The sequence below is a fragment of the Adiantum capillus-veneris genome, chromosome 19, assembly GCF_014529385.1.
Source record: "Adiantum capillus-veneris isolate H3 chromosome 19, ASM1452938v2, whole genome shotgun sequence".
Classification (NCBI taxonomy): Eukaryota; Viridiplantae; Streptophyta; class Polypodiopsida; order Polypodiales; family Pteridaceae; genus Adiantum; species Adiantum capillus-veneris.
In genome coordinates this window covers 55,281,666-55,300,868 of record NC_140949.1, presented here as the reverse complement: position 1 = coordinate 55,300,868, position 19,203 = coordinate 55,281,666, and the positions used below count along the sequence as shown (strand labels likewise).

At 44.4% G+C, this 19,203-nt stretch overlaps 1 protein-coding gene across 3 annotated transcripts in view; it reads right to left on the bottom strand.

Moving 5' to 3' along the window:
- Positions 1–19,203, bottom strand: part of LOC147434051 (protein ANTI-SILENCING 1-like) — a 97,975-nt gene that overhangs the window by 21,094 nt on the left and 57,678 nt on the right. Inside the window, exons 7-10 of one of the 3 annotated variants that reach the window (XM_086490665.1) lie at positions 8,693–8,771; positions 8,464–8,557; positions 8,095–8,209; positions 7,820–7,936 (exon numbers count right to left, since the gene is read on the bottom strand). In XM_086490665.1, coding sequence (XP_086346791.1) covers positions 7,820–7,936; positions 8,095–8,209; positions 8,464–8,557; positions 8,693–8,771 — 405 coding nt within the window. Of the gene's footprint in view, positions 1–7,771; positions 7,937–8,088; positions 8,210–8,449; positions 8,558–8,692; positions 8,772–19,203 lie in introns of those variants that run through there. The other 2 variants (XM_086490666.1, XM_086490667.1) reach the window with 2 other exon arrangements.

Here is a 19,203-nt window from a genome sequence, read left to right as displayed (position 1 = left end):
CCTCATTTTGCATTTGTCACAGGTTAAGAGCTATGGAGTGCTTCCTTTTCCCCTTATGTAAAGTGCGGTGCCAGGAGTGATGCCCTGCACGCTACGCACTGCTATCTCTCTCCCCTACGTGTAGTATGTTATGCCCCACTAGTGGGCTTTTCATTTGACCAATGTACAGTTATGTGGGTTCATGCGCGATTGCCGAGGCAAGAGCCTCTTACACAGGTACTGGATTAGCTAGCGGCTAATCCCCCGCAGGTATAGGTGAATTCGGAGAGGTTTCACGTTAGAAATCTCGTCCGATTCAAAGGGCAAGTATCCCTAGAGGTGCGGAGCTCGAGGTCTTGCTACACATGCGACCGGCTCGCGAAACAGAGCCCAAAACAGGGAATTACAGTCTGCTGTGTATTTTTGCAAGTTTAGGGTTTCGGCCCTAAACAGACCCTAATACCCCCAGGGGGTTCGGAGACGCGAGGGGACCGCTGTACAAGTGAACTGGTGCATTTTCGGGGCAGAAAACAGAGATATCAGCGTGCTGCAGTTTCTCGCCAGGTTTTGCAAAGTGTCCGTATGCGTCGGGAAAGTCACCTATTGCATGGGGATACTGACTGTGAAGCGTCCTAGTACAATTATGTTGTCGAAATCGGGCCAGAACAGGTGTTTCTTAGCCTAGAGTGTGCAGGGCAGCTTGTAGGAGATCACAGGTTTTATTCCCTCTGTTAAAGAATAAAGAAATATCGGAAAGGGCGCCAATTTTGGGGCCTACAGGTTGTCGGCGTCTACTCGGAGCATTCTAGCTTCCGAGCCGTGTGTGTACTTAGGTGTTAATCCCTGTTATAGGTTACCTTTGCAAAGTACTCTATGTGTGTTTAAAGTAAAGAATTTCGGGTGAAAGCCAACACCTACCGCTCCACGAGCCAGTTTCACTTGAGCCTCTATCTGTGTCTACTGCTGTGGCGGAGAAAGAGTGGGTAAAGCAAATCTTCTACAAAGGGACCCCGGCAGGCACTATCAAAGAACTAGCACTGCCAGATCCAATCGCCAGAAGAAATTCTGTCGTGAGAAAAGGAAAAACGAAATGAGCTGCGAGCGGGGTGGAGGGGGGAGGGGGGTGTTTCAGTGAATGAAGAGAGGTGGGGGACGGCGGGATAGGCAGCACAGCGAGGCGAGGGTGAGCAGGCAACGCAGTGAGGGGCAACCGGGACTGAGGGCGGGCGGACAGGGGCAACGCAAGGGGGGACAGGCGTCAGCAGAAGGAAGCAGGCGGGCGGGCGGGCGGGCGGGCAACCAGCCAGCGGGAGGGGCAGTGCAAAGGGATGAGGGCGAGGGAGCAGCGCAGGGGCGGGGCTGGAGCGAGGGAGATGAAGCGCGAGGACGGGGGGGGGGGGGGGGGGGGGGGGGGGGGGCGCGCGAGGCAACGCAGGGGTGGGGGCGGGACAGCAGCAGCGAGCAATCTTCACCTCACTAGCTACCAAGCATGTGAAAACTTTGAACCAGGTGCATTTGATGCGAAAATTGATAAATATGCAGCTTGATGACTCGGAAGTCAACTTCTGAGCATTTGAGTGCTTTTACACATGTATTGAGTCAGTTGCAAGACAGTGGGCTTCAGCAAATCGATGATAAGCTGAAAGCTGTTTTCTTGCTTATGTCATTGCCAGATACATGGGAAACATTGGTTGTCTCCTTGAGCAATAGTCCCACCCTCACGTATGACGGTGTGAGAGGGTCTATTCTCAATGAAGAGATTAGACACAAGTCTAGTGGGGATGGTGGCAGTTCTGCCTACAATGCAAGAGGTAGAAATCAAAAGCGTGATGCTGGCAACAGGACTCAAAACAGAAGTAAGAGCAAGACAAAGGATAAGATGTGGCAGAAAGGGTCACAAGAAACCCGATTGGAGGTATTTCAAGAAAGAGCAGGAAAGGAAGAAGGGAAGCAAGATAAGAAGAAGAAAGATGAGAAGAAAGGGGAAAAATCAGCAGGTGATTCCTCCAGGGATGCTGAAAATGCAAATGTATCTTCTAGTGTGGTCATTGAGGAGTTGTCAGACGTTGAAGAAATTTTGGTTGCAGCTTCATGCCCCTCAGATTTCGTCATAGTTGATGCAGAAGACATGCTTATCTCGAAGAAAGATGTCATTGATGCATTGCTTAGTGCTAATGATGGCCTATCCCAATCTTGGATAGTAAACTCTGGCGCTTCATTCCATGTGACTCCATCTTTGGAGTGTTTTGCTACATATGCTGCAGGCAATTGTGGCAAGGTGTACCTTGGTGATAATTTTTCTTGCAATATTAAAAGAATGGATACTATGCGTTTGGCTCTTAACACTAGTTTGGTACCAAAACAGGACACTTTAAGTGTCCTTTTTTAACAAATTTAAATTAAATGCTACTTGCATTAGACAATTTATTTAAGAGAACCCTCTTGGTATGCTTAAATATGTTAGCTGAAGGGTCTTTTAAAAATATAACCTTGCATTTTAGAATCTATCATGATCAAGAACTATACTCATCAAGTTGACCCTCGTAAGACTACGATTGACGCTTTGAAGAAATCGTCTTTATAAGCTCAAGAAAAAATGAAGCGACCTTGTAGAAAATTTTAGATGACTCTCCCACAATTTTCCTATAGATAATTGAAAGTTTCATGTGCAAAAAGATTGACTTTGGAGTATATAAAATATGGAAAGTTCAATGTATTTGATATGGTCATTTCATGCATATCGTTGTATACAAAGAAAAATGTGTTTTTGATGTATTTGTGAGTTTTAGAAAGTGATACATTGCTTGCCCTTTCCATTGAGCACTCAAGGTGGTAAGTAGAAGGGCTTTGGTATGCAACAATTATTGGATCATTTTAAATATTAAAACTGCATAAGAGAAAACTTTCATATTTTCATTCTTGAGACATAAGCATTCAAAACCTCAAATACTATCAAACTTTCCGTGTAGATCAACTAAATGTATCAAAGTACGTGGTACATACACAATTGGGATGCCTAAAACCTTGGTTTTAATGTTATTATGGAGAACTTAAGATTTTCAAGAGTTTTTGTACGATAAAGAATTCAAGATAGAGTTCAAGCAACGAGATTTAATTCGGTTAAGGAGCCCAAAAAATACATAGTTTCTTGGTTAAAGCATATAAAGTCATTTGTAGTTGTCAAATTGCACTAGAATAGTACCAATTTCATGAGGGGACCTTTGGAAGACCAAAATTATGCTCTTATTCAGCACGTGCTCAAGTAAGAAATTATGTCTATAGCTTGCATGTGACTTGAAAACTTATCTTTAGAGTGCATTCCACTGTTTTATAACACTAAGTGCTAACACTTAGCTTTTATTAACATAAAAAAGGCCATCTCTACAAAAAGATATAATCATTTTATGATTTTTTTGGCAAAACAGCTTCAAATTTCACTAAAATTTATGTCTTAGAACTTACCAGAATTCTCTCCATACAGATTGTATTTTGATATGGAGAAAAATCAAGTGTTTTCTTTCCCTCGTAACAAATCTATGGTAGAAGTAAGGTGTTAAAAACTTCTTTCTAGCTTGGCAAATAAATTGCCAAAACTTGGCAAAAAAACAGGACACTTTAGTGTCTCGGGACACTTAAGTGTCCAATTACAGAACTAGTGCTAACAATGGTCAAGAGCTTGTGTTGAATGATGCCAGGTTTGTACTAGGCATTAAGAAAAGTTTGCTATCTGTTGGCCAGTTAGATACACATAGTTATACAACCATTTTTTATGGGGATTCATGGAAGTTGCTTAAGGGCTCTATGCTTATTGCAAAAGGGTCTAAAAGAAGTACTTTGTACTATCTTCGATGCAAAGCTTTGCCTGGCAAGTTTCTTGTTGTTGCTGAAGTTGCTTCACACACGGAATTGTGGCATAAGAGACTTGGTCATATGAGCCACAAGGGTATTAATGTGCTTTCCTCTCTAAAGAGGGTTGATGTAAAGGCAAAAAATTCGATTTTTGTAACGATTGTCTTTATGAAAAGCAAAAAAAATCTTCTTATTACTCTGGTGTCTCTTGCAAAGCTAATCCTCTTTCTCTTATTCACTCCGATGTATGCACTATGCCTGTTAAGTCTTTTGGTGGTGCATTGTATTTTGTTACATTCATTGATGATTGTACTTGTAAAGAATGGGTGCAATGCTTTTAAGTGCTTTTGTCACTACGCAAAAGAGTACTAAGCTTAAATGTCTCAGATCTGATAATGGAGGAGAGTATGTATCTGCTGAATTTCAGTGTTTTTGTGATGAAAATGGGATTAAAAGGGAGTTGACAGCCCCTTATAATCCGTCTTCTAATGGTGTGGCTGAGAGATATAATCGTACTTTATGCGAGAGAGTGCGCTACACGTTGTCCACCGCTAATCTTTTCCAAGAGTTTTCGGGGGAGACATTGACAACTACAGTTCATATTTGCAATCGCTCTCCTAATAGTCCGCTGAAAAATGACATTCCAGAGGAGGTTTGGTTTGGCAAACCTGCCTCTTATGATCATTTGAGAGTATTTGGCTGCAAAGCTTTCGTTCATGTACGCAATGACTTGAGAACAAAGCTTGATATGAAGTCCATTAAGGAAGCCTTCCTAGATTATGGGGAAGAAGGTGAAATGGGCTATAGAGTGTGGTTACCACAATTTAGAAAGGTAGTTCACAACCGAGATGTAGCGTTCAATGAGGCAAAATTTTTTAAGAATGCTACAAAATCTGATACTGACAAGAAAACGGTCAGATTTCAGCCTTCCGTGCCCCCCATTGATGTTGAAAAGAGCTTCATGATGCATTACCGCAAGCTGAAATTGATAATCAACCGGTTAACCTTGAGCCAAAAGAGGTAGGACATGATATTGATGCTCCTAATGAGCATAGACAACCACCTGAATTGGCTGAAAATGATTTTCAACAACATGATAGAGTTGAAAATGAGTTGCCTTATGATGTAGAACCGTTATGTGAGAATGTAGATCATTGGGTACGCAAGTCAACTCGTTTGAGAAGGCAACCGCAGAGATTTAATCCCTCTTTGCATCGTGTAATGTTGACAGATGAGGGTGAACCTCTTACTTATAAAGGTGCTAAGTCATGTGAGTCAAGCAGTAAGTGGGAGCTTGCAATGCAAGAGGAAATGAAATCCTTGTATGCAAATGATACTTGGGATCTTGTGCCATTGCCTAAAGAGAGAAAGGCTCTTCCTAACAAATGGGTGTACAAGATTAAGATCATGGATGAAAAACCTGAGTACAAGGCAAGATTGATTGCAAAAGGATATGCACAGAAAGAAGGAATTGATTCTCAAGAAATATTTTCCCCTGTCGTAAAGCTTACAACTTTACGTGTCCTTTTTGCTCTCGTTGCGGTGCTTGATTTGGAATTGAATCAAATGGATGTAAAGACAGCGTTTTTGCACGGTGACACTGAAGAGGACATATACATGAAACAACCTGAAGGTTTTGTAGTTCCTACACGTGAGGAACTTGTATGCAAACTAAAAAGAGCTCTGTATGGTTTGAGACAATCATCACGACAGTGGTATAAGAAGTTTGATACTTTTATGTTGTCTCAAGGCTTTACACGCAGCCATGCAGATCATTGTTGGTATACGAAAAGGAATGAAGATGGTATTCCCAACATACTTGTTCTCTATGTTGATGATATGCTGCTTGCCGGGAAACATAAGACTAGTCTTGATGCTCTGAAACGTAAGCTAAATTCAATATTGCTATGAAGGATTTGGGTGATGCAGAGCATATTTTGGGCATGTGTATTAAAAGAGATAGAAAGCTGAAATTGTTGTTTTTATCTCAAGAAAGGTACATTGCAAAAGTACTTGACAGGTTTAATATGGCTGATGCTAAGCCTCTTGGAGTACCCTTATCTCCATACACTAAGCTTAGCAAGGCAGATTGCCCAAAGGATGAGGTGGCATTGAAAGCAATGAAGGGAACCCCTTATGCATCGGCTTGTGGTTCTCTTATGTATGCTATGGTTGCCACTCATCCCAACATTGCTTATGCAGTGGGAGTTGTTAGTCGATACATGTCGAATCCTGGCAAAGCCCATTGGGAAGCTGTCAAATGCATTCTGAGATATTTGAAAGGTACACAATCAAAATGTATTTGCTATGGCAAAAGTGACTTGAAATTGCAGGGATATTGCGATGCAGACATGGCAAGTGACATGGATACCAAGAAATCTACCAGTGGATATGTATTTGCTATTGCTGGTGGTGCAGTCTCTTGGTGTTCATGGTTGCAGAAAGTTGTGGCATTGAGTACTACTGAGGCTGAATACATTTCAACCATAGAGGCTTCAAAGGAGGCCATTTGGTTGGACAGAATTGCAAAAGAACTTGGCATGCTTGCTCATACACCCGTGTTGGGTTGTGATAGCCAGAGTGCTGTCTATTTAGCCAAAAATCTCATGTTTCATGCGCGTACCAAACACATAGATGTGCGGTACCACTTCATACGGCAGTTATTGGAGGATGGTCTAGTCACCTTGACTAAGATCCATACACAGGATAACCCTACAGATGTTCTCACCAAGAGTCTTGCTAAGGCTCAACATGAGCATTGTATACACCTGGTGGGAGTTGGTTAACTTAAAGGCGTCATTTATGCCTTTAAGTGGGAGGTTGTTGGGTTAAAGGCCTAAATAACCCCTTTTTGTACATTTTTATACTTTGTCCACGTTCATATTGAACTTGGACACATTTTTTTTAAGTCACTTATAATAAAAGTGGGAAAACCAAAAACTCACTTAGTGAGTTTTCCCCAAAAACGTAAGAGCTCTCTCTCTCTCTGTTTTCAATTTCTAGCACTTCTTCTCTGTTGCATTGTGCCTCCTGCGCCCCAATCCTGCACTACATCGTGACGCGCACCTACCGGTACCCTCTGCTTCGCGCTTTCAGGAAAAGCCTCCAATTCAAAGAGCGTTCAAAATGCTACCGCATCCAAGGATCCATTGCATGGTCTCCAAAGCTGCCACTTTAGCGAGCATCTCAAAATGTCGTTGCTTCACTAGCCAAAAATGCATCCACTGCCACAAAAAGTCTTAGGCTTCCTACCAAAAAAACTTATTTTCCGCTTCGTCATGCCACCGCTCTCAAAATCAAGGAGCCGAGGGTTCTAATACCAAAGGCAAATGCAAGATCTCGTAAAAGGACAAATGTGAAGGCAAGCTTGACAAGGACAATAGTGACAATGATCCCAAACCAGACATCAATGTGGCTCACATGGAGGCGGCCGCAATGGCCTCGAATCTCCATCTCTCTAGCTCAAGGATGGTTTCCGCAACATGCTTTAGCCAGAGAGGGGCATGTTAGCGGTGGAGAGGGGCAATTGGAGCTCTCAATACTTGATTTGGACCCGTGTGCTAGGTTCAACTCGTCCGAGTTCGAACCCGTGTGTCGGAGTTGAAAGCACATTGTATCTCGCAAGGTACCAACATGATATATACAAAACACTATGGATGTGTTGCAAACAACTCATTGTTGTTGGCGGGATTATGGACAAACTGTGTTCCAAAGTTCATTATGTTGTAAAATCTTGGTCATGATGTGTTCACAGTTCAAGAATAATGATTCTTGCATAAAAGTACTAAGGTATAGAAAGAAAGAAAGGAAAAACAAAGTTTGAGGCTGAAGTCAGCTCCATAGGACAAATCGGACATCATTGTCAGCACATCCCCTTAGGGGATGCCATGAATGGCGTATAAAAAAGAAAGAGAGAAAATTTGATTACCGAATATGCAGCCACTTAGAGGACTTCACTTAAAACGGAAGCTTGAGAGAGAAATTTAGCTACCTTGCAGAGTTGTTCCCAGCATCTAGCCAACCACTCGTGGAGGTTCTCCCACTCTGATGCCATTTCAAACTCCACAGTCTTTGGGTCCGCAAAATGAAAAGTCTCAAAGGACTTTCTCTGTTGTAAAAAAAAGGATTGTCTCCATAAGCAGCGTAACAAAGGACTTCAGACATGCTGATTATGAGCTACTTAATTTATTAGTGTCACTTGTAAAACCAATAAAACAAATGACCATGTGAATCTGATATCCCCACACATTCAAGTTAAGGCTTTACCATAACTTCCTCTTGGCGTTGCTTCCATAGCTTAAAATTATCAAGCGGGAAATGACCTGGAAACCTCGCAATTTTTCCTGGATCAGAAACGCCAACCTTGCGTGCTATTAATGGCCTGCACATGACCACAGCTAAAATGTCATTAGCATACACATAACCATTTATTACTTTTCCTGTCAAACTTTCCAGATGGGTCCATTACTGCAAGATACTTATTAATGAGAGACTAAAACTGATTTTACGGCTGTCTTATTTTCCCTTGGCAAGGAGAAAAACACCATAGCCGTTGGCAATATCATTGAGAATTTTGTTCAAGACAATCAACAGAAACCACACCATCTGACATGAGAAAGACCTCATATATAGGACCTTGTGGAGCCTGATATTACAAGGCAATTCTCTTCAAATTGTTGAAGCGCAGCGTCTGCCAGGTCCTCAGTTTCAAACACCAGAAGAACTTCTCCTATTAATGTCAAACTCAAGAAAGTTAAACTGAAAGTGCAAGAAATTGAAAAGAGGAATAACTTTCAGCTGTGAGTTAACAATACGTGTTATCTGCAAAAGAACTAGCACCCAAACTTTGCTGTAGGAAACTTACCAGATGGTGGACTTAAAGAACCACTTCGTTGTAGCATCTGAACATCACAACAGCCCTCCAATGCAGACTTCATTAAATCCTGCAGATACAGCATTATAACTAAAACATGGAAAAGACATATGACTACACCTGCTAAGAGAGATGCTACAATTTGAAAACTGGCCTTAATTTGAGGAGAGGAAGAAAAAACAATGAGCTCAAGCAAAAGGAAGAAAATAGTTAAGCAAAGCATTTTAAATTCGACGCCTTTTCCTTGACGAGGTTCTTTCAAATCTTTGGCAGGTGTGGAAGCTTCTTTGGTTCTAGATTCCTTGGAGAATTGACTCTTGCCCTTAGTGTTACCTTTGTAGTTCCTCTTTCTTTGAAATTTTCTTTTGCCTTTATTGTTGTTAGATTCTTTGAATTCGGCTTCATTTCAGCCATCAATTTCTTGGAGAGATCTCATTTTACAAAACATTTCTTTTCAAGACCACCCCTTCTTTCCACAAAATGTGCATTGATGACTCATCAGGTTCTTTGAAATCTTTGGTGGGTGTCGCAGCTTTGTTGGTTTTAGATTCCTTAGAAAATTGACTCTTGCCCTTAGTGTTCTCTTTCTTTTCAATAACAAGAACATTTTTTTACTTGTCTTCTTTTCTTCATGCATTTTTAATTTAAAAGACAGGTGAATTGTCCATAAGAGGAAAGGGAACCCAGAGAATAATGGTGTCGTAGGAATTCTTCAAACGATAAAGGAGCCTTACCAAGGACCTTGTGAACCAGATTGGTTACTTGGGAACCAAACTCCTTCAATTGCCATTTGATCAATGAGAGGTCTCGAACCTTCTCAATGGTGTTGTGAGCTCGCAGGCAAAGATAGATCCATGAAATGCATAGAGACCACCCAAAGCCGACAAGCCGTGGTGGAAAAAGAGAGAAACTGAGAGAAAAAAGATGTAGACATACCATAAACGATAAATGTAATGGCTCCTTAAGACTGAAGCTGCCCGATACTTGGAGAATTCACAATGCTTTTCATGTGAGTCTCCTGAAACCTTTTATGTCACGTGACACATCCCAACCCTATGTGTCCGTGGACAAGCTACACCACAGCAGGGTTCAGTCAATCCGATCAAGTTACATTAGCAGTGATCTGGCACTTTTGTGAATCTATTCGTAGACCGTGCATGCTCAGTCACTTAGCATAGATGCATATCCTCCGGTTGCACATAGCATGATCATCGGAATTCCCATCAGAATCCATTAGCATCAGTTAGGGGAATTTTCCAGTGCATTTAGCCTATTTTCCTGTTTATTGGTTATTTTCACTTATTATTTTTAAGTGACTTTCCTACAAAAGTAGGTAGGGCAATTTTGCTAAGTTAATATATAAGCAAACCAAAGTTCACACTTTCTCGCAGAAGAGGCAACAGGAGCTTCCCGCTCAACAGGCAACTTCTCAGCAGAACCCCCCCTCAGCATCCCCTAGCGTTTTCCCCTTGCATCATCGCCCTCACACCAGCTTGGAGCGTTTTTGCATTTCATCTTCATGTACCAGAGTCCATGGCGATTTAATCCTCTGCTTGGTCGTCCTCATCTTCCAAGGCAGCTAGCGTTAGCAGATTATCATCCCATGCATCAAAGACTTCAGCGTTTTTGCTTGCAACACCAAACCAGCTGTAGCGTTTTTGGCAAGATGCACATTCAGCCAGCGTTTTGTGTTGGGGTTAAGGCCTATGTACCTTGACCGGTCGCCCAGGTCATGGGCGCCCGCCCACTGTTACCCTAAACTTATAGTTAGTATACTGTATAGGGGGAGCTGCCACTTCACAGTCTCCCCACCCACATTGTGTGTCTCCTTCTCTCTCTCTCACTCTCCGTCTGTGGTGCTCCCCGATCCCCTTCAATTGGTATCAGAGCTATGGTGACCACGGAGAGCACGACGGCTTTGAGAGCTTCGAGGCGATAGCTCGCTCGCTCTCGACGGTGGAGTTCGATCGCGGAGTTTCACGGAGAGCGATTTTAGCTTGAGGAGCATTGTCTTTGGAGCTTAGGAGCTTGGTGTGGTCAAGCTTGGTCGAGGAGGCGGTTGCGGCTTCCTTGGTGAGAGGAGCTTTTGAGCTCAGTGGAGCTCGTTAGAGAAGTGCTCGGCGGAGGAGAGCTTGACATTCGAGTGCTTGGATGCTGTTGTGGCAGAGCTCTTGCGTTGGAGCTTGCATTGAGAGGACATTGCATCACGCAGAGTGGAGCAAGAGCAGGTTCAAGACTGTGTGCAGCTCGTTTTTGCCATTTTCGGGCTCTAAAACGCAGTTTTTTGCGTAGCTCCGTCGTACAGAGTCAGATCTACATGTTCCGGGAGTCTAGGTCAGGGTTTTGGCACGCTCCGGACGCGATGGTGATGTCTATTTGCTGAAATTCTGCTTTGAATTACAGCAGGTACAGCAGCAGGTTTATTTGTGCACTTTTGGGTCCCAAAAACATTGTTTTTGGTATATCTCACACACATGGAGTATTTTCTACAACAACCAGCAAATTCATAGGTGTACACAGGTTTTTGGATATGCATTTGTCCAGAGAGCCACTCATGCGAGAGTGAGCTATGTTGCCATGGTCTTGGCGGTTTATGTATGCCATATATGGATTTGTGTATTTGTTCATGGCTGAGATTATTTGAGATTTGGCTCAATTTATAGAAGAAACTCTGTTGGATTTTATCCAGGTTCTCGCCATAGCTTCTATGTATCCGTAGGTTGCTCTTTGACAGTTTAGTGGTTGAGTTTACTCCCACTTTGACAGGTGATTTTCAGTCATCATTTGGTTGGAGTTTGGAGTCACTTGTGTATGCCCTTGTGTGCCGTATTTCGTATTGCGCATAGCGACAGATCTTGCAAGGTTTTGCGAAATGTTGCTATAGTTATCTGGCAGACATTTGGTCATCGATTGAAAGGTATTTTGGCAGCAATCATCACTCACATGTATGTCATTTGAGGTGCCGTTGAGTGGTACTCCGGCAAGAGCGGGTATGCTCATATGTATGACTTTGTGAGGTGATTCCGGTCAAGTTTATTCCCGGATTGGCCATTGTGGCATATATTATTGTCTCTTTGAGGTTTACTGTTGAGATTTTGCTCCAGTTACAAAGGAGACTCTGCCAAAATTTTGTCAGATATTTATGCGCGATTGAGTCATATTGACTTGTGATTTTGTGCAAGGCTTTGCAAGGTTATTGGTGCAACTTTGCATCAGATTTTACAGCCATATTTGCAGACTTTTGTTGATGCGATTCAAGCCAGTTTAGGGCTGATTTGGTTGACATTTGCTACTCATTTTTGGTTGCTCTTTTGTGAGCATTATGGCTGATTTTTCATTTGACTTCCAGCGTTATGGTCTGACACAGTTTGATGGTGCAGATTTTGTTGCTTGGAAGGAGCATATGCTTGTTGCATTGGCAGATTTGGGGCAGGATAAACCCTTGTGTGGTTTATCGGCGAAGCCCAAGTCTATGCGTGATGATGATTGGCAGGATCTTGATGAGTTAGCAATGTCTACGATTCGTTTGCATCTGGTTGAGTCTGTTGACTGGCAGGTCTCGAGGGAGACTACAACTCATGCTTTATGGCAGAGTTTACATGCTATGTACGCGGCATCCATGTCTACAGGGGAGTCTAGTCCCACTTCTATGTCCATGGGAGAGATTGGTCCCACACGCAAGTCTCGACGGCATAGAGACTTGACATGTTGGCATTGTGGACATAGAGGGCACATTAGGCGTCGATGTTTCAGGCGTTTGAGACAACGGAGGCGACAGATGCGTGATGCAGATTTGGGCATGACAGATGCTAGTGAGATCAGTACGGTGGTTACTGAGTATGATTGTGACGGCGATGTCAAATTTACATCTAGCTTGTCTTCAGACGATCTTATGTCTACGGATTGCACATTGTCTTCATATTGGTTACTAGATTCAGATGCTACTTTCCATGTCACGTCGCATCGTAAGTGGTTTAGCACGTTTTCTAGTGGGAGACTTGGTTGTGTGCACATGGATGATGGTGCTGTGTATGATATTGAGGGTGCAGGAGACGTATGTTTGTCCTTGCCCAGTGGTATGAGATTTACCCTGCGTCATGTGCGTTATGTACCAGATTTGACAATGAGTTTGATCTCGATTGGTCAGCTTAGAGATTGTGGATGTCAGATTTCGCTACGAGAGCGAGATTTTGTGATGCATTTGGGTTCGCTAGTGATTGCGAGAGGTGCCAGGAGTGGTACAGGTTACCCATTTCATGTGGATCACGCGAGAGACGGTGCTGTCTCTCTGATCATGCAGCCAGGTAGACAGCGAGAGAGCAGGCGAGTCTCTTTTGCTTGTAGGTTGCAAGATGCTTTGCATGGAGTGCAGAGCAGTGACCTTGTTGTGCAGGTTGCGTCTACGGATGCACAGGTAGAGCGAGACAGCTCTAGTGAGTCACAGCAGGATGAGTCATCAGAGGTGATGACAGTGATGACTCACATGGATGCTGAGATGTCGGCTATTGTGGAGTCATTTCTTGATATTCTTATGCCAGAGCTTGATGCAGATTCAGGACAGATGGATACTCTTGGTACACATGTGACACGTGGTGGGCACGAGGAGTCACTCCAGAGCTCGGAGTCAGAGTGCCATGGTCTCTATGATAGGGGACAGGATTGCCATGAGTTGAGTTCTGAGTTGGAGGTGGCAGAGGTTGCCAGGGTTGCATCAACGTTCGGTGTCCTCATGTACGAGATGCTGATCTCGAGGCCCGACATAGCAGCTGCAGTGGGAGCATTTGCAGCAGGGTTGATTAGTTGTTCGATGATTGATCTCGGCATAGAGCATAGGGGAGATTTGCAGGTATTGGACCGATACTTGCAGGAGTGCATGAGCTCTTGTAGACTATTTGCAGAGCTTGGAGCTAGCTCTGTGTGGCTTCCGCAGCGGGATGTTTGTCTATTAGTAGAGCCGGATGCACTAGCTCATCGAGAGTCAGTGGGCATAGGTCGAGAGAATATCTCACCTGCTATTAGTTGTACACTAGTAGATCTTGCTTAAAGGCACATTGGCCTTTAAGTGGGAGGTTGTTGGGGTTAAGGCCTATGTGCCTTCACCGGTCGCCCAAGTCATGGGCGCCCGCCCACTATTACCCTATACTTATAGTGAGTATACTGTATAGGGGGAGCTGCCACTTCACAGTCTCCCCACCCACATTGTGTGTGTCTCCTTCTCTCTCTCTCACTCTCTGTCTGTGGTGCTCCCCGATCCCCTTCATTTTGACTTTCAGCCCCTTGCCGCAACAGATACACACAGTTTTCAGCCCTAGACACAATAGCAGATCAGCCCCAGATCGGTTGCAGATGTTCCCCCATTTTCAGCCATAAAAATGCAGCCAAAACAGTCATTTTCAGCCACCAAAACAGTCCCGAAATTCAGCGATTAGAAGATCTCAGATTTCAGCCATCAAGTTGTCGTCGTCGTCGTCGGCATAGTCCCATTGCATCAGTCCTTTGCATACGCATTGTACACCTTTGTGCAATCAAAGTAGACCACTCTCGCCGACGAGAGTGGGGCCTTCGGAGGAGGGTTTTACAACCTCTCGGGTGTCGTATCTCTTCTCTCTCCTTCTCTCAGTCTCATTCACTTGCACGCACAATGTCCACTCACTTTGTTCGTGATCATAGCACTCTCCATAAGACGGAAAGCTCTCTCTTTTTCCCTAAGCACTAAAAGGAACCTTGAGCAATAAAGATCACTAATCTTGAGAAAATACAACATTCATTCCGTTGCACCTAACATTGGTGTCAGAGCTTTGGAAGTGTTCTGCATTACTCAAGGAAAGAACCACAAGAACTTTTTTTGCTTGTTGCAATCGCACGAACCCAAGTTCTTCCAAGGCAGCTAGCGTTAGCAGATTATCATCCCATGCATCAAAGACTTCAGCATTTTTGCTTGCAACACCAAACCAGTTGTAGCGTTTTTGGCAAGATGCAGATTCAGCCAGCGTTTTGACTTTCAGCCACTTGCCGCACCAAATACACACAGTTTTCAGCCCTAGACACAGTAGCAGATCAGCCCCAGATTGGATGCAGATGTTCCCCCATTTTCAGCCATAAAAACGCAGCCAAAACAGTCATTTTCAGCCACCGAAACAGTCCCGAAATCCAACGATTAGAAGATCTCAGATTTCAGCCATCAAGTCGTCGTCGTCGTCGTCGTCATCGGCATAGTCCCATTGCATCAGTCCTTTGCATACGCATTGTACACCTCTGTGCAATCAAAGTAGACCACTCTCGCCAACGAGAGTGGGGCCTTTAGAGGAGGGTTTTACAACCTCTCGGGTGTCGTATCTCTTCTCTCTCCTTCTCTCAGTCTCATTCACTTGCACGCACAATATCCACTCACTTTGTTCACGACCACAACACTCTACAAGACGGAAAGCTCTCTCTTTCCCTAAAGAACTAAAAGGAACCTTGAGCAATAAAGATCACTAATCTTGAGAAAATACAACATTCATTCCGCTGCACCTTACATTTTAAAGGCGATGCGCCCGATGATGGGGAGCCAGATGAGCAACCCGAAGTGGAGGAAAGCGAGGAGATACTCGTTCTAGAACAGATAATTGGCACATAAAAGATAGAAAGATTAAAGGTAAAGCGATTAGGCGGTTCTTGGTTAAATTCAAGAACTATCCTGCATTGGATGCGAAGTGGATGGAGGAGGAGGACCTAGCAGACACTCCTCAAATTGTGGAACTTTAGAACCCCGATTTCAGCATGGGCGAATCTAGTGCCGCTGCGGGTTTGCACAAGAGGGGAGTCACTCCGCTCCTTTGTCAACAGATTGCCCCGATTTTTGATATAGTCACTGATAGCCCTTTGGGTTTCAGGGATACTGCTGAGCTGACAGTATTCTGTTGAATGACTTTATGAACTGGAATTCCCGAAAATAAAAATGATACTAATTGATTTGCACTTGACTTGTTTGGGTGCAGAAACAGATAAACGAAATGACTGCAGCATTTCGGTCTTATAAAATCTCTATAGACATGATCGCAATAAGGATTAGTTAATCAGGCATCTGTGAGGTCCCAATTGGATCTAGATGCGATTGCTAAATATTTAATACATTGCCGATTAATCATCGTCTGAGATTGGAATGATTGTTGAATTTGATTTGTCATGTGATGCCTTGTGATGTCAAGTGATGTCCTGTGATGTGCTAGATGTGTTGTTCCTAGTGCGTCGGTACTAACAGTCAGCGTCTGCTAAGACAGTTAATGGCTTTTGTTTGTTTTGCAGGTGTAATCGAGGGCAATTACAATGCTTTCAAGAGGGGGGTATGTCACAAATGGGTGACGTTGCATGGCCCTGGACATGGGGCAGCAGAACGCACACACCCCCCAACTGGCAGTCTGCCCGGAAAACCCGCAGAGTGACACGTGGCAGATTCTGTGATTTGCGGCGCAAATTCTGCTGCATTGCTGATGTGGCAAAGTTGTACGGCAGTCCCGCTTTTTGCGCTACCTATTGACGTGGCAAAGTGTACAGAATTTTGCTTTAGCGCTGGGGGCTGAAATTGGCAGCTTTTGAAGCTTTTGGAACTTGATGCTTTATTTTAAAAGGCTTTTAAGCTTACTGCTTTTGGGGCTCTGCTTTTGGGGATCCCTTGTAACTTATAAATGAGTGGGGAGGGCTCTCACAACTCAGAGCATCTAGACGCAAAGTCTGAGAATGAGAACCCTCCCACTCTCTTCTACTTTGAACACATATTAATAAATACCGAAAGGGGCGCCAGTCTTTGGGGCCAATATCTCTAGGCACGGAACTCCGTCGGGCAGTGTCAAATCAATCGTGAACTGTGAACTGTTTTGAAGTGAATCTTTGTTGTGTCGAAGTAGAACCTTGAATTGGAGTGTCCAAGTTTGTTACAAAAAAACCCTAATTTTCCAAAGTTGTTGGATATAAGATCTATTTGTGTCAATGCGTAGAGCTTGTTGAGAGCATCAACTTGCATATCCAAATTCTCAACCGTTGAAGAGATTTTTAAAGGTCTTCTGGCAAAATTTTTGGTCAAAAAATTTATCGTATTCTTCATTCTTTTCTTCAGTTCTCGTACCACATTTCACTTTTCTTAGCCTGCCACCGAGAGCTGTTATCTCTATCAGATTCTTCGCAAGAACCCATGTGTTATCTGAGAATTTTTATGGCTTATGCCCTGTAAGACAGAGCGATGAAGACGAGAGCGCGCCCGATGCGCGATGAAGTAAGGGTGGAGTGACTAATAAGTCCGAGGTAGGGACACGAAGATTCTTCAATAACGATTTCCAAAGTGCCCAAGTGCCCTCTCTGCTCCTTGATAGGACCGGTATGCTTTGAGAAAAGCACACGCTTGATGCTCTGATACCACTGTCACAGGCTTGGACACCCCAAGTCGGGAATCCGGTAGAACACATGAAAGAATCACTTAAAATACTTCATAACTTTATAATTTTAAGTCGACACGGCCCGACATAGTTCCATGCCCAGAGGTGTTGGCCCCAAAACCTGGCGCCCCTTTCGGTATTTCTTTATTATATTAATGCTTGAGCAAAGTACAACTCCCGAGGGGTCCTCTGCTCTCAGACTCTACATCCAGATACCTTGAAGAGTGAGGCCCCTTGGGCTTATATATTCTTACAAGGGAGGCCCCAAAAGCTTCCAAACTTTAAAGCAAAAAGTCCCAAGAGCAGTTGTCACCAGCCAGTGGCAATTCCATTTTTGTTTATTTTCTCTTTCTTTGGGGAATTTCGTTTGTTTTACCTTTTGGAAACACCCCTCTGGAAATCTAACTGCCCTGCATTGCATAGCCAGTGTGGAACTGTTCAGAGAGAGTCCAGGCATGAGGGCTAAAGAGCACTAAGGTTGGATAAGGACTATGGTTAGCCAAAGTGGGGTCATTGGCCAGCCAAAGCGGAATCCTTTGCTACATAGGCTACATTTCAGTTCTGGGTGTGGCTGCAGTGTACAAAGAGGGTCGGATGACCTAGAAGAATGTAATGGCAGAAACTCCTAAATTTTAGGGACTGCTATTTTTGGACGACAAAATGTCTTCGCGTCATTGCGTGCAGTTTGACATGGGGATCATTTTGTTACTCTGTGGCCAAGTCAACAGAGGCTGCAGGTGAGATATTTTTAGACCCGAGGGTCTAAAGCCGGAAAATGTACAAATGAGTGACACTTGGCACTCTGAGGCCAGTTTAGTACTTAAAGAGAAGGCAAAAACGTGATTTTCATCTGTGAGCTCGTTTTTGAGTGCTGTCACAGGTGGGAGAGCAGCAATGGAGTGCTGGCTTACCCTCTATGTACAGTGAGGTGCAGGATGTCATGACCTGCACACCTCTCACTGCTCGCTCTCTCCCCTATTCTTTATGGTTATGTCCCTCTAGTGGGCTCATCAGACCAATGTACAGTCGTGTGGGTTCATGCGCGATTGCCGAGGCAAGAGCCTCTTGCACAGGTACTGGATTAGCTAGTGGCTAATCCCCCACAGGTACAGGTGAATTCGGAGAGGTTTCACGCCCGAAATCTTGTCCGATTCATAGGGCAAGTAGCCCTACAAGTGCCGGAGCTCGAGGTCTTGCTACAGATGCGACCGGCACGCGAAACGGAGCCCAAAACAGGGAATTACAGCCTGCTGTGTATTTTTGCAGGTTTAGGGTTTCGGCCCTAAACGGACCCTAATACCCCCAGGAGGTTCGAGGATGCAAGGAGACGGCTGTACAGGTGATCTAGCGCATTTTCAGGCCAGAAAACAGAGAATTCAGCGTGCTGCAGGCCATCCCTCGTGGTCTGACGAGCATTGACCTCCGACGCCACTGGGATTTCTTCGACTACGGGTTCACTCGCTTTCTCGGCGACTCCGCAGCAGACCACGAGGCAGCCTGCTTCAGGGTCCATGCTTTGTTCCTCGCCGCTAGGGGGACAGAGGCCTTGGACTCAGCAGTTGGTTTCTCCTTCCCCCCTTGTGGTAGGACCGAGACAGAGTGGTCCCTTGACTCAGTGGTGGGATGGTTGCATACACAGGTTCTCGAGTTCTCTCACCACATGGGAGAACTTGGAGTTACAGATCTACTGCAGACGTTGTGGCCACTGGCCAAGTTTGCGGTGACACCCCCAGACTCAACAGGATGTAGACACATTGTGGTGTACTTTTTTGCTGATACGCAGTGTTTGCCTTGCTATGTGTACATTCATGAGGACTCCTGGACAGAGAGGGTTGCTTCACGTACGGCTCGCTCTGCTTGGGATTGGACTAGGCACTCACTACAGTCTCGCCTATCTAGAGGACGCTCGGATGCGGATTACTCCCCATCCAAGCCAGCCTCGAAGATAGCCCGTCTTGCTGCTGCGGCACCATCTGTTCTCTCTCGCTCCCCATGAGGATAGTCTCGTGGAACGTGCAGGGACTAGGTGGGCCCCAGTTTCAGCGACAGCGGGGCCGGTTGCGACAAGAGCTTCAACGTTGCCTTGTGGGA